Source organism: Vanellus vanellus (assembly GCF_965231255.1).
Source record: "Vanellus vanellus genome assembly, chromosome: 1".
NCBI classification, from domain to species: domain Eukaryota; kingdom Metazoa; phylum Chordata; class Aves; order Charadriiformes; family Charadriidae; genus Vanellus; species Vanellus vanellus.
The window spans coordinates 61307472-61323518 of NC_138905.1; the positions used below are offsets into that span (position 1 = coordinate 61307472).

The 16047-nt window shown below is 42.9% G+C and overlaps 1 protein-coding gene across 1 annotated transcript in view; it reads left to right on the top strand.

Moving 5' to 3' along the window:
- The window catches only part of NUAK1 (NUAK family kinase 1), a gene marked incomplete at its 5' end in the record, with an annotated part of 49807 nt that extends 36581 nt beyond the window's left edge, over positions 1–13226 (top strand). The window contains 4 exons of the mRNA XM_082479509.1: positions 373–438; positions 7502–7621; positions 7925–8057; positions 9140–13226. Coding sequence (XP_082335635.1) covers positions 373–438; positions 7502–7621; positions 7925–8057; positions 9140–10293 — 1473 coding nt within the window. The 3' untranslated portion in view covers positions 10294–13226. The remainder of the gene's footprint in view (positions 1–372; positions 439–7501; positions 7622–7924; positions 8058–9139) is intronic.
- Between the last annotated feature and the right edge of the window lie 2821 nt (positions 13227–16047).

Sequence of the window (16047 nt, forward strand, 5' to 3'; positions counted from 1 at the left end):
TGCACATTGGAGGAACGAGGGCTTTTGTGAGGACTAACGTCATTGACAGATATTGTTTTCTGGTGCCTGGGAAGAATATATTGCTTTCACGCAGTGGGGGCAGGATCCAGGCTGGAATTAAGCTCGGAAAAGACACCCCCCACCCCCCCTGCTGTTTCAGAGGCTTTGTGGGAGGACAGATTCCAATCATTCTTCCCTCAACTGCACACCAAGTGACTAATACATCGCCTGTCACTAGTCACTGGGCCATGAGTGTTATGACAGTGAAATCAGCCCTGAAATGTAGATGCAAAGACCACCCTGCCAGCTCACCTTTATTTTTCCCAATATTTTCTCATGTTATCCCCCCTGTTTTTTCCTTCCTTGTTTCAGAACGGTGTTGTCCACAGGGATCTAAAATTGGAAAACATCCTTCTTGATGACAATTTTAATATTAAGGTAGGATTCTTTTTCTCAGCTTCTCAGAATGGATTTGCATGTTTTGTAAAATTTCTATCCAAAGTATTAGAAGAGCCAGTGTTATGGCAACAGCTACTAAGCAACAGCATCTGGCAAGAGGCTCAGGGGTTTTGGAGATTGGGGAAAGAGCACCACTGGTGAAGAGTCATACATGCTAAATGAAGCTTTGCATAATTTGGGGGAGAAGGCCCTATCCTGCCACCCAAGGGCCACAATTCCCAAAGCAGTATTTATTTACTGGCAGGAAACAGCAGAGCGTTTCGTGCAGTCGGGTCTATTGTACGAATGATAGTATTGCTGGCTGCTGCTGGGGCTAGGAAAAAACTCTCCTGGTCTACAGGGTTCAAGTGCCTCCTACAGAACACTCTGAATATCCTTTTGATCATGGCTGGAAAATAAGCAAATAGAGTTTCAAAATAAACCTAGTAAAGCACATGTGCTTCATTAGGAAATGGCCTTGGAACTCCAGACACAAACGTATACTTTGGATAGTGATGTCAGTGATGTCATTTCCATGTCATTTCTCCCCAGTGAAAGCATGGGAATGACCTTTTTTCCCTTCTTCTTCTTTTTTTTCCTAATTGCTGTAGCACAAAGACAAATAATACAGAGATGAGCGTAGTTTCCAGGTGGCTGAACCTGTTTCACTTGCAGCTTTGTTCCTCCCTGGGTAGCTGGATGTGAGGGTGGCTGGGTGCGCTCATCTATGGGCAGACAAACGGAGGGAGGGACACTAAAGAGTTTCTGCTGATGCTTGGGCATCTTTGCTTAATTAACAAAGTAATCAAGGAGCTCACTGCGTAGCCAAATATCTAAATAGCTTGGATATTAATTTTGTTGCCGCTCAAAGCCACGGGGCTGCATGCACTGCCTTCTGCGCTTCACACTGGAGAGATTGTCTTCATTTTAAGCTGATGTGCAATGGGAATGGAAAGTAACATATGGTAGCTGCCATCTGTGTAACGCTGATGACAGAAGCTAACTTGGATCAACTAGTGGATTAAAGGCAGATAAATATGTGGTTTCTAAAAATAGGCTTTTACAGAAGGCCCATCCAATGCAATACTTGGACGTTTTGCTGTTAACATCCAGTGTTAGAGCGAACCTCCCCACTCCTGTTCCAACAGGGACACTGGCTGCAGCAGCCCGAGCTGTTCTCAGCAGCGCTGAAAACATAAAGTAGCCTTTCTAGGACGTTGTATATGAAACAGGCTTCCGCAGGCAGGATGACCTTTCTTTCCGCATTACACACCAAACTATCTTCCCAGCTAATCAGAGAATTCTTGAGAGAAAAGAGGAATTTGGGGAATTTGCTAGCTGTGGTGGCCTGGATCTCCGCACTGTGGTCCTCATATGCAAAACCAATCACTTCCCCAAGCCTCCAGGGAGCTGTGCTTTGTCAGAAGGCTCCACTCCCTCCCCTCTCTCCTTTATGGGAGTCTAATCATCCTGTGGGCAGAGCAGGAGGACGGGGCAGGGACGGGGACCGGGGAGGTGACCCAGGGCTTGAGAACCACAGCTGCATTTCAACTGCCATAGCAAGTGGCATTGCTGTGGAAGAAATTTGGGTAGCCGCAACTCCCCACATCCCTTCCAATCATTTGGACATCTCTTTCTTGAAGGCTTCTTTTTCCTGAACCGCGTTGTGTTTAAGCTGCCGTGTAGGTATTTTGCGTATTTCCAGCCTTTCCTCAGTTACTTCTCTGCAATCCATAAGGCATGCCTCTGAGGGACAAGGCTGCCTCGGCGTGGGTAGGTGGCTGCAAGCTCCCTTGTTGTCCCCTGGCAACTGTTTCTGCGAAGGGTCTTTATTTATTAGCAAGGGGCTATTTATACCCACAGACCAAGCTTGGTGAGCCGTTGGTATTTCATACGTCTTATTATCAATAGGTTTGAATTCGGGTTACTTCAAGAGATGTCTTTTTGTATTATTTTCCTTTTTCTCCCTGCTCTTTTTTTACACCTCGTGACTGAGATGAGCTTTGAATACTTGATGTTGAGCACACTGCCACTATTTCTCTGATACTGAAGCTTTGAATGTTACTGTGGTTTCTATGCTACTTGCACAGAATTTTACTTCCGACTTTTTCTTTGTTTGACTAAACAGTAACCGTTGGCAAGGAAACACATATGGAGCTGTAAATTATTTATTAGGAGTAAATTTATCAGGTCCTCATTCTGAGAGTATTTATATATGGTTTATTCAGGCAGAAAAGAGAAATATGCAGTTTGGGGTTTGGTATTGACTGATGGCTTCAAATGCTCAGGGGAAGGCGTTTTCTAGAAATGGAGTGATAGTCTTATCTGTACTTTCCCAGTATTTATATTTCATTCAGTGGATTACAAAGCACTCAGAAAATTGGCAGTTTAATTTTAAGAATGAGAAAATGAAAGGAATCTCTTTGTTCTTGGGTGCAATGTGCAATTAAATACATGTTTCTGAAGAAGACAGTGATCTATACATTATGATATACACAAACATGTCATAGTAATGTGAAGAAAAAGATGAGACGTTGTAAAAATAGATCCATGTATAGCTAGCTACTTCAGCAATACTTTTAGAAGTGGAAATAAAGAGGACAAGTAATCCATTAGAAATTATTAGTCAACCTAAAAGGGCCCCAAGCCATTTTACATGGTACTACACTAACTTGGAAACGGTTCTTAAATTTTAGCTAATTAAATGAAGGTCATGAAGGATTGTATGGAGATATAATCAACTTTCTTTTTTTTTAAAATTACAATAGTGAGTAAAAGTCTCTGGAAATGGAGTTATATGTTGGAGTACAGCAACTAAGAAGCACCAGTGTCTGAAAGCTGACAAAAAATTATACATTTTGAAGAGTTCTGCAGGTCCACAGGCCAGAGGTGGAGGGTGATGAAGGGGAAGAAAGTGATCTGATCTGTGCTATATAATTACGTTTTTCAGGGACTTGGTGTATGCGGTAATATTTCCTACAAACTATTACTTAAAACCCCTAAAGGCCGCAAACACAAGTGAATAAAACGAGTTTTAGACACTTGAGAGACTGAACATGCATGCAGATCTATGGGGTACAAGGAACTCATCCAGCCAATCAATCAAACGGTACCTTCCCTTGCTCCCCAGATAAACACCCAACTATCTGGCAGAAACCACAGTGGGAATGTCTCTCCTGGGACCTAGCCTGTCTGCGCAGGTCAACAGTGAGGCACAACCCTACAGCTAAACCTTACCAAGACGCTGCAGCCTCCCAGGGTAGAAAAATGTTGTTTGCTTTCTTACCTTTTTCATGGTGCCGTGTTCTTTTAAGGAATAACACAGTGATGAAATTAGGGTTTCTGCAGCACGTACAAGCCTCTCCTTCCTCACATTGATGTGCCAGCTGCTAACAGCACAGTTCACCTTAATATTTACTCTGTTCTCCTTTCAGCTGCCTGTACTTGCTGCCTTCCACCCTCCAGCTCTGGGTAACTTGGAGCTGCCCCTTCTGCTTGCCGCAGGTTCCCGGGGGTGGGTACAACTGCTCCCCCACCACGCAGTGGTGAGAGCATCCTCTCACTGGTATTTTCATCCCATCGAGAGGATATCATCGTTCATAATCCCAACACAAAGCGGGGTGGGCTGGGTCAGACAGGCAGCAGGGCTAAGGCAGCCCCAAAGCACCGAAAGAGCTGCCTTGAGTTGGCGAGTTAGATAGCTCTTTGTGGGAAGAGATTCACACCAGCTTTAGGCATCTTCCTTGCCAAGAAAAGTTGGACCAGATGATCCTTGAGGTTCCTTCCAACCTGGTATTCTACGATCTGCATTTGGTGGTCTTCAAAAAAAGCCTTCTGGTGATGTCATCTTCTCTTAATTAGTTTTAAAAGGTCTGAAGATGCTAGTTTTTTGTTCCTTGTAGGTGTGAATTTACTAGAAGAAATATCAATGGGGCAAGGATGTAGCTGCCTCTGTTTGCCCATAGCTCCTACAGTTTGGCCTGATGAGGACCACATGGCCCTGGTGCAGCGCTGCAGCTCTCCCCTAGTGCCCAAATTCCCAAAACTGCATGCAGGGAGATGGAGAGAAACTGCTGCCCAGTGCAGCAGCTAGGGAATTAGTGCCTCTTGCTGGTCTGTCCAAATACTGTGTCCCTGCCCCGTGCCACAACCTATCCCTAGGGACACATCTGTCATGCAGCCTGGCACGATGGAGGGGGCCTCCTTGTTCACCATAGGGCTGTGGTGGCTCCTGGGCTGGGAATTGCACCTAAAAGAGATGTCTAGCAGAAGTTGACGTAAACTGTATGAACAACCCCAAAGTGACAGAAGGAGAGAAAAATGCAAGTATAATAGTAACATAATCCTACTAACTGCACTTTCTCTTGAGCTGGTAAGGGGACACCAATCAGACTAACCACTAAAAACCCATGAGGGTTTCATATATACATAGTAAGTATATGTAATTGGGATTTACCATGCTGGAAGTCTCACCCACTGCACATACGTTTCATTTGCTTTAAGAGACCTAATTATTTCTCTATCTACAGTACAAAGAGACAGATTCTTAAGTGGGATAGAACTGACAATTTCCGTGAGTGTGAACTTCATGGAATTTATAGTCCACACTTAAACAATAAATTACATCTGGTTTATCATAGCTAACAGTAAATATGAAACATATACCTTCTGAAGCGAGGGGAATAAAAGTCCGCTTCCCCGCTCCTCCCAATTTAGGAAGTTTTTTTGACTTGATGCCTTAGGTCCATTTAAGTGCCAAGAACATGAAGTAATGCTGGCTTCTATTAATCTTGTTTTGCGGGGCATGACAGTTTTAATGGGAAAAGCTGATAAACATCAGTCTGTGAGTATGGGAGTGGACTGTAACATACTCTTTTCCTGAATGGTCAAAATGAAAACATGAATGTCCAAGTCTGAGAGTTCTTAGTGTGAGCAATGGTATTTGTATCCCTATATATATATATATATTCATGCACATCCACATGCATTTTATACATTCCATGGTGTTAAGGGAATGTATTTTCTTAAGGAATCACACTGTGCAGTATTTGTCCTTGTCTTAGCTGCATCCTGAACTAAAATAAAACTCGATGACCAGCACGAAGTTTTAACACTGAAACGATCCCATTCTTCCCCAGATTGACAGGGCACACTTCATAAGGCTTAAAACCAACTTCCTGCAAGCCAGGCAGGGTGACTTGATAAGAAAGTGGAATTTAGGGCAATTAAGTGCAATCTGAGCCATGAGAATATGTTTGCAGACTGCAATTGTACACCAGCTGTTTTCAATGACATTCCAGCCATACAATGAAGATTTTACAAACCACATTTGTTTAAGGGTTGAATTTTCTGCTGTGGGTTCATAATATGCTGTTTGGGGGACTGAGTGAATTCAAACTATGAATGGACATGGTGAGATGAATTAACATTAATGAACAGGAATCAGCTGCTCTTTGAGCAGGGTATTATGAGTCCAAATTGTCAGTGGAACACCTGCACAAGCAGAACATCAAAATAAGACAGAGTGAAGCGTGAAATCTCATATTTGCTCTGCAACTTTAAAAATTTTGTGAAAATGATATTTTTTAAATTAAGTTTCTATTTTTAACATAAAAGTATCTATACCCATCTATATCTGTATTTATAGATAAGGTGTGCATATATATATTTCTGTTTTGGGGTAAAGAAAGAAAATCAGGAACTTCTGTCCATACTTCACCAACTTTGTTCATTTTGGTCTCGACTGTGACATTTTTAGGCGTAGCTGTAGGAGTTTGGATAGTAGAGACAAAGTTTATATATTTCCCAAGAGTTCACTAGACATTGCAATTAAACAGGTATTAACAGCACTGATGATACACATTTTAGCAAGCCAAGAGTGAATGATGCTGCTGGTAAATCCATTCTTTTTCATTCACTTTGTGTTTTCTTGATTTTTCTCTTGTGAAAATTCCTGGGATTTAATTTCTTTCTGGTAGAAAAGACCTGAATAAGGTGAAGAAAAGCCAGAGAAAACCCCTGTCTATTATAGCTATAAATTGATAATACCTTTTTTATGCCTGTGCTTAATGTCTTTTATATTGATAGTGGGCAGTAATAGAATTATCTCTGGAAAAAAGAAATGTTTGGGTTTCAAACGAGATAAAAAATGAAATGTGTTGCCTTGTGCTGGAGAAACAAAGGAAATGCAAAGGTTGTGGGAGTATTTAGTGTTGCTATCCTCAGCCTTTGTTTTGTAAGAACAAGAACAGAGAATTGAAGTAAACAAAATATTTGGACCTGATCCTGCAATTCCTACATGGGCAAAATTCCCAACAGTCTCAAGGGAAGTTTTGTTTGTGTTGGGAAAGCCGGATTTGGGCCCATTGTTTCCAGTTAGGAACCAGACTTGTGTTTATTATCTCATGATAGACATCTTGTGTCTTGTGTTAACAGCTCAGACTCCTCAGCCAGAGTCCCTGAATCTGGAAGAGTTAGCGAGTTCCTCACTTTCCCTGTCTTTCAAGCGTAGCTAAGTTCCAGATGGTCTCAAACATGACTCTTCTGTAGTGCTTAGTTTCTTGTGACATTCCTGCCTCACTCCTCCTGTTGGATTTAAAGGTCTTGGCTTTCGGCTTGCATGTGCATGATAAGAATGGTAGTACTTTCTGCTTGCTTTCCTTTGGTATTAATGATTACACAAGATGAAGAACAATCAGGCCCAGTGCCTCCCAGTATGAGATTGTCTTTGCAAGTATAAGCAATTAGTCCAGGATAAAATTACTGGCTGATGGTTGTGTAGTCAGTCAGTGACCCGTCTGTGAATGGAATCAAAGCATCCTTGTTCCTAACCTGGAGGATTTTACTTAGGGACCCTTCTCCTTCTCTGAATGGTCTTTAGAGAGAAAAGTAAAAAAAATAATCATAGAATAATGGGTTGATAAGGGAACTTGAGAAATTATCTACATCAAGATCCTTACCCTACAGCAGGGTCAAATACGGCTAAGTCCTTCCTGGCAGAGGATTTTCTGTTGCATTAATATATTGTTAATACTATAGATGCCTCATGCAATTCTATTTGCAGATTGCTGATTTTGGACTCTCCAACCTTTATCACAAAGACAAGTTTCTGCAGACCTTTTGCGGAAGCCCACTCTATGCTTCCCCTGAAATAGTTAATGGACGACCTTACAGAGGCCCAGAGGTAAGAAGGGTCAGTTTTTAGAGGTGGTATGGGGTTGTCTTTGACAATAATGTTCTTGAGGGTTAGTATTAATGCTAGCATTGCCACATGTGGTCTCGCTTGGGTCTCTCCCATATCGCAAGTTCTCAAGCTGCCTTCATTTGCTTTTTTTTTTGCTTTGCCTGTGGTTAGTCAGATATTGGATACCGGCTTGCCCATCAGTAGGCGCAGCTGGAGGTGATGCTGCTCTTGTGGTGCTAATGGCAGGGCGAACAGTGGGGATCAGCTTTCCTGGGCTTCACGTGCGTTGTCTCTGTCTTTCAGGTTGACAGCTGGGCCCTTGGTGTATTGCTTTACACTCTGGTATATGGAACGATGCCCTTTGATGGCTTCGATCACAAAAATCTCATCAGGCAGATCAGCAGTGGAGAATATCGTGAGCCAACACAGACCTCAGGTATAAAGAAAGAGCGAGGGCTGAGTATTGAGCTGACAGGAGTTCAGAATGGAGGGTTTGCCTGGCTCCTTCCAGCATGTTTTGGTGTCATATTAGAATGACGAGTTAAAAAAATCCCTCATTCCCCTACTGACTTCATCTGCTATCAATTCCCATCTGGGTACAGCATTTACCAAAAGCCTTTTTGAAATGAAAGTTTTATAGCACATACATTTTATTGCCTTGGGGAAGCTGTAACGGGCTCTTTTAACTAGATCTGTGACAGCAGAAGGTCTGTTAGCTATTGCAAGTGGAATTGTTCAGACAAGCTGTAAACCGATACAGCATACTGGTACAGATCAGTCCTCTAACTACACTGTGGTATATCACAAGCAGAGAGAAGATGAATGGTCACAGCGACACAGCCTCTTATCCGAGAAGGCAGGCCAAAATCTGAATTCATGCCAGTATGTTCGCATTTACTTCTGCTTAGAGGAGAACACATTAAGCAGTCACCTGACAGAAGAGCATCAACTAAATCTGGGTCATTGATTATAATGACCCCTTCCAGCCTTAAACATCGATGTATATATTATATATTTAAACAAATATTTCTTTTGTATCATTTGTTTGCCATCCCTTTCGATTTTCTGCCTTGCTCTCTTTGTGAAAATATACCTTTAAAATGTACAGAAGACTACACTGTTTATGGAAAAAAGTAAATACAAAAGCAGTATTGTGTAGATCATTTAAAATATCCCAATTCCCCTTTGTTTTCCTCTAAGTTTTGTAGTTATTAGAGTTGATAGGTTGGTGACTTCCTTCAGTAATATGGAACTATTCACTGACTAATATGGTACAAATATTACTTTCTTTGGTAACCCAGTGTACATTTCTCAGAGTGAATAATTTTCCTCTGATAAGAAGTAATTCTCAAATGCATTTTCACACAGACTGATGGCCAAACATTGCCCCCTTCCACTTCTTCTTTAGTAAGAAGCATTATTTGTCCTTATTTGATTAGCTTCGCATTTCCATTTTAAACTGAGAAAACCAAGAGTGCCCATATTCTAAATATTGTCTATTCTGTTCTTTTTCCATAGATGCTCGTGGTCTTATCCGATGGATGCTGATGGTAAACCCTGAACGCCGAGCAACCATTGAAGACATTGCCAACCACTGGTGGGTTAACTGGGGCTACAAGAGTAGTGTTTGTGACTGTGATGCCATGAGGGACTCCGAGTCCCCACTGCTGGCAAGGTTCATTGATTGGCATCACCGATCTACTGGCCTCCAACCAGAGACTGATACCAAAATGAAGTGCCTTTCTAAGCCCAAAGGTCCTGAAGTCACACTAGAGAGACAAAGGTCTCTGAAAAAATCAAAAAAGGAAAATGACATTGCACAGTCCATCCAGGAAGGAGGAGCTGAAAATGCATCCAAACCCATCTCCAAGAGACCCAAAGGCATCCTGAAGAAAAGGAGCAACAGTGAACATCGATCTCACAGTGCAGGTTTCATTGAAGGAGTGGTCAGCCCAGTGTTACCCTCTGCTTTTAAGCTGGAGCAAGAGTTGTGTAGGACTGGCGTAGCCATTAAAAGTGTTGTGGAGGGAGAGGTAGCGGGCAAATATGGCACTAAGCAGTCTTCACTAATGCCAAAAAAAGGAATCTTAAAGAAGACTCAGCAGAGGGAGTCTGGCTATTACTCCTCTCCAGAACGAAGCGAATCTTCTGAACTCTTGGACAATAATGATGAGACAGTAAACAGTGACACTTCTCCAGGGGTCACAGAGCCATCCAGAAATGGGTCTTACAGCCATTCCTGCAGGCGTAAGGGCATCTTGAAACATAACAGCAAGTATTCTACCAGCAGCACTGAATCTGCTTTGATTAGCCCTGACACACCAACGCTGGAGGCCATGGAAGAAGTTGTCCTGCCTGGGGATGCATTACCTCGAAGTTACAGTCGCCCTTCCAGTGTGATTAGTGATGACAGTATTTTGTCCAGTGACTCCTTTGACTTGCTGGATTTGCAAGAGAACAGGCCAAACAGACAGAGGATACGGAGCTGTGTCTCTGCTGAAAATTTCCTCCAGATCCAAGACTTCGAAGGACTTCAGAACCGCCCACGGCCACAGTATCTAAAACGTTATCGCAACCGTCTGGGGGACAGCAGTTTTTCCCTTCTCACAGACATGGATGATGTGACTCAGGTCTACAAGAAAGCCCTAGAGATCTGCAACAAGCTCAACTAGCAGAGAGAAGATGGAAAGGGAGGGAAGGGAGTTTTTCTGTGTACCTTTATGATGGAGTAAGCCAGGTCACTGATTTGCTGACAATGGTAGGTTTTGCTTCAAAGGACCTGACTGTACCTACTTAGCTGAACTCCTAGTAAAGTAGCCCTGAAGCCATCTCACACTTCTCTTAATTTTGTGTCCTCAAAATATTACCTACCTTACCAGAGAAAAACCTTTGGTCTTTGTATATGTGATGAAAGCACATCAGGATCTAACAGGCAAAAGCATCGAGATTTAACGGCTCAGAGTCAAAGCTAGACAGAATTAAAACTGGAAGTGAGGGACACACATTTTGAGAGGTTTGTAATTCATATCAGATTAGCTTTATCGAGATGAGCTGAATTCTACAAGTAAATTTTGGATGTCTTTTAGAAAGAGAACTTTTATTTTCTCCTGAAATTATTCATGTGGATACAGGCATTGCACACTGGGAATCTTTGGCTTGCATTATGCAGGAGGCCAGGCTAGGTGGGCACCATGGTCCCTTCCACTGGTGTCACCTGAGAGGTTCTGAACTCATTCTGGTACAGATAATTTGAGAGGCTCACCCCAGAGTAACCTCACATGTTGTAGGTGGACAAGTGGTGGAGCAGACATTCAGATCTGGCCCCTCCCACAGCCATTGCTCCTCAGTGAGCAGGGGGCCATAAAATTGTTGCCAACTACTGCTCATACCAGCAAAAACGGTCACAGAAATGATAAAGGGAACAGGAAGGAATGGATGTTATCAGCAGCTAAATGACCTTTTAAGGCATTTCAACCCATGTGTTCAATTTGTGACTCTCAAAATGGCCAACCAGATGAATTCCCAGACAAAGACGGATCTAACAAAGGGTTTCAAGGGTCAACTGACCCTCCAATCTAGAGTACAGTCACTGTCAGCAAATGGTGCCACCTTGCTGGTAGCTTATAGTATTTGAGGGTGACAGGTAGTTTGTGACCAGAATGTTAGATAAGGAAAAGATTGTAGCATGTAGGAAATGGATAGAGGTCAGAAAGTTAGTGGGAAGATGCCTTTCTCCAAATGAAAATGTTTCTAGGTAGGTAGTAATGGAGCAGAAAGAATTGAGCGATGAAATGATAACGGTAGATTTGATAACAGAGTTTGCATAAAATTGCAGGCTTCTCTCTTTATAGTGTAGCTGGTACTGTGTGTGCAATGGTACCAGTTTGAAAAAAACCCGAGAAGGATATGTGTTTGTGTTTTCAGACATATCCAACTCTCCAGACTGAAGGCTTCAACTCCCATAAAGGTACCACATGGGTCTACTGGATTACCTGAATGTAAGCCTATGTCGGAAAGGCACTGTGTGTTTGACAGGCCTGGGCAAACTGGAATCTTAAGGCCCATTTCAGTCTCATTTCCATGAGCACATAGCCCCTGGCTTTCTTGGAGGTGCACTGGTGCGAATAAGTGGCAGGTTTCAGCCTATGATGTCAAACGATCCACAGCTGCAAAACTTAATATCTACACACATACCCAGAGCAGAGGAGCATGGGGCAAGCTCTGTTCTCACTCCTACCCTGTAACTGGAACTGAAAGCAGAATTTGGTCCACTCTGTCCCTAATCCTAGAGATCATGCGGAAATGGAATAGAGTTCCTCTGGGGATTCCCTGGGAATCAGGGGTAACCCCATAAATCATTGGCATCTGGGACAGGAAGCTATTTCACTTGCAGATTCGTTATGCAGTGTATCATGGTACTTTAATCTGCCGCTTCCTCCTAAAAATCAACTGGGCTGCCTAGCAAAAAGATGAATGAGCTTGAATTTCCTAAATCAGTTAATCTGCCTCGATGGAGAACTTTCACTTATTGTGAAACACTGGACCAAATTTGGGCCTGGAGTAAACGGCATCAATACCATGAAATCTATGAGAGACGTGCTCTCAGGCAGTCAAGTGGAATTTGGCTCAATGTCCATTTGCTCAGGAAAGGCAACTGCGGGTCATTTCTCTACAGATGTGTACCTCTCTGTATGATATTCAGACGTCCCATCTTCTCACAGGCCCTGCATGTGCTCCTTTAGCCCATCCCAAATCAACACCCCATTTTGCAGTCTATTGAGTTAACAAGTTTGCCACGCTGCATTTTAAAACAACTTGACATAGTCTCTGTGGCCTTTGTGAAACAAGGATGTGCTTTGCAGCCACGGCTTGTCACTCGTGCCCCGGAGCATGAGAGCCAGATCCTCAGCTGGTGTAAATCAGCGCTGTCCCATTGACATGACGGAGCTTCACTTTGGTGGGGTTCCGCTGATTGACACCTTCCCTGCAGATCTGGTACTAAACCTTGAATGGGTTTATAGAGGTTTCAGGACGAAGGGAAGGGAACTCGGCCGGCCATGGCAGGGAAGTGAGGAGCACCCCGAAGGCTTGTATCTCCCGAGGCTTTTGCCCAGGCCTGCTTCCTTGTCTACAAATGTGAATGAGTGAGTGACTGCTTGCTGCCAAACTGGAAATGTTATGTAGGGATTTACTGGCATGTTACTGGCATGTTACATGTTTACTGGCATGTTATCATTCCTAGAAGAGAAGAAAAAAAAAAAAACTTGACTGCACATTGTTATTATTAGTGTTGTGATTTTTATTTAATTTTTTTGTAATACAAAGTCGACTTTTTTATTTGAATTTGTCTTTTTTTTTATTTATTGGTCTGAAAGCCATTTCAAAGGTATAATAATATATTTGGTGTAATTTAATTGGTGCAACATTATTTTACAGCTCCAGCCAAAATTGTTTGGTGTTATGTTTTGTTTTTTTGTTTTTTCTCCCAATCCTTGGTTGGTTTGAGCTCTACGAGGCACACAGGGGAAAACGCTGGATAATCACCCAAAGTGTTTGTATTTTTAATCTGATACTGTTTTTTATTAAATAAAATGAAATTAATGTAACTGTGAAAAGCCTCTCTCTCTCTCCCTTTTCTTTTTCACTGTACATCAGTATAAGCCGAGGCCAAACGGTAATGAACTTGTCATGCAGAAATACAGCAGCATCTCAGCACATTGTACCAAGTTGTTTATGCAAAGCTTCTTGGCTCGTTTCTGCATTTGAATATAATGTGGGTGGCCACAGAGACTCCCGTGCTACGAAGCATTTGGCACTGCAAAACACCCAGAGCTTTCAGCTGTAGAAGTGTTTGGTGGAGAAGAATAGCTGACTGGGGTTTGTCTGCTGGAGATGAATGGGGTTTGTGGGCCAGGTGTGCTGCAGGTGCGACAGAGCAGACTGGCTCACCAGACACGGCACAACTTATTTGCAGCCCAGAGACAGACGGTCACCATCCTTTCCCCTCTCTGACGGGGAGAAAGACAGTTTGTTAACAATTTAAAAGTTCCTATTGGTATAATTTAGGGGTTGTTTGGGCCAAAAAGACTGGTGGCCATCCGCTGCTGTCAAATGTGGGTTTGTTTCAGTCAGATGGCTTTGAGCAGCCAGTGTAATCAGCTGGTGAGAGGGAAAAAGGGAGTAAATTTTCATTTTTTGGAGTCCCCTTGATAACCAGAAGGTTTTAGATTGTTTTTGTTGGAAAGCGGGTAGGTATCATAAGGGAAACTGGGTGTTACGTATGCTGTGTGTGCTGGGGACTTGTTAAAATAAAGGAAATGATTGGCAATGTCCTAACGTTGGCTCTGAGCAAGACACCATTAAACTTCACCCTTGATGCAGCCAGCCAAGATACCTGTGGTGTATATTCTGCTTTTTAAATTACAGGCGGTTTGGATTAGGATACAAGGTTTGGAAATCATGCAAAAAAAAAAAAAAAAGGCTTTCATTCATTTTCTCTCTCTTGAGCTTTTTAAAGCAAGAAGCCATGGCTGTAGGTGCTAGATTTATTCATCATCACCACTTAACAACCAGTGGGAATAATGGGAAAAAGCCAATGATGCAGAAAGGCAAACAGCCGTTAATACATTACAAAGGGAATGATTAGCTGCTGTATGCTAGCTGAGTCAGAGATTGTAAGGTATATATTCAAAGTCAGCACGAGTGTGCTTGTACCTGAGGTGAATAAGGTCTAACTGTGTGGGTGCTGGGTGGTGGAAAATGTAATGCAAGTCTCTTCTGCAACAGCAATTATGAAACTACTTTTTTTTTTTTTTTCCTAACACACTAGGAGAAAAGTGAAGGTGAAGGCAAACCATTTGTTTTGTTTTAAAAATAATGACTTCTAGAAAGAAAGTTCTGGATGGCTGGGTATGATGCGCTTATGTGGCAAAGACCGAGAAGCAGTTATGTACATGTTTGTACAGCTCTGAGAGCGCACAGTTCTGGGGTGGGGTGGGAAGGTGGGCGTCTAATTTTCCTATTTATTAAAGGAGATAAAGGTACAGTGATATGCCTTAGTTGAAGTTACATAGTGAGTCTGTAGCCAGACCTGGTCTTCTTTTATGTTTGCTACATGGGGATTCCAGTGTTTCTCAGGAGCTGTTGAATTTTTATGGGCTGGGCAAGGCAGGAGCAAGGAAACCAGACAGGAGCCTGGGGAGCTACGCAGTCGAGTGACAAAAGCAGCGGTGTTTTCTTTATAGAGCCATAAATAGTCTTGTCCATTATAACCCTTCCTTTACCTCTAAAAATTAACAATTTCTGATCCTGCAAAGCCTGTGCGTGTGCGTAACGTGATAGTGTCAGGGATCCCTCTCCCTTCTGTGGTAGGCTCGCTGAAGTCCAGGGGCCAGCTCATGTGAGCGGCACTGCCCGGCCCTGCCGTGCAGCAGCAGAGCGCTTAGAGGCCAGCACAAAAACTTGCAGGAGAGCTTGACGCTGCTTCTCAAAGCTCACCAGCCCCAAGTCACTGGTTCAGAGGGAGAGGACTGGTGCCAACACAGCGGGAGGCAGCTCTCTTCCAGTGCTCTCACAGCCTTTGAGGTGTTGCCCACAGCCACCCCATAGTGCTGGCAAGAGAAGCAAAATTCAGAGCGAAGTGATACAGCACAGTTTCTAGCCATAGAGGTTTGCATTGGATTTGTAGTTGTGACTCCTCTCACAGCTCCGCCTGGTCTCCGTTCAGAGACTTCAGCGACTGTGAAAGTAAGGTGATAAATTGAGGTGAAGAGGTGGCATTTTCAGTTATTGCAGACAGATGTGCTTACAGAGGAATTTGGTAGTGACTCCATAAGCATGTGTAATAATAAACTTTGCAACACCAGAGCCTCAGTTATAGCTACAGGGTAAGTCATAACCAGTCCAATACTCATGTAAATTTGGTGTATATGAGAAGCCTATCAGTTTAGTTAAGCGTTTATCTGAGTGATTCACATCTCACTTCAATGAGATGCTTCTGGAGACAAAGCTGCAGGAATGCTTATGCTGAGCCAACAGAAAATCTGACGTTTGCTAGCATCAGCCCAGGCTCTCTGGTACCTGTCCCAGGGTTACTGGTTTCAGGGTTTCAACTGAAAGTTTTACCACAGAAGAGAACAAGTTGTGTTTCCCCTGGATTAATGGTATTCAGTATTCAAATAGGGCTCTTTTTTTAATTATTATTATTATTGTCTGGTGGAGCTGTCTTTTCCTCCTTGCCAAACCAAGACATCTTTCTCATAAAAGACTGAGTAATTTGGCTGGAGAAGCAACTTTTTTTGGATGGATAGGTGATCTGAGCATTTTGTTTCTGGCTATCTCTCTTTAGCCCTTACCCCCTGCCCCATATTGCCTGGAATTTCACCAGTGCAGAAAAACCTTTGGTTTGCCTATCACCTGGGCACAGA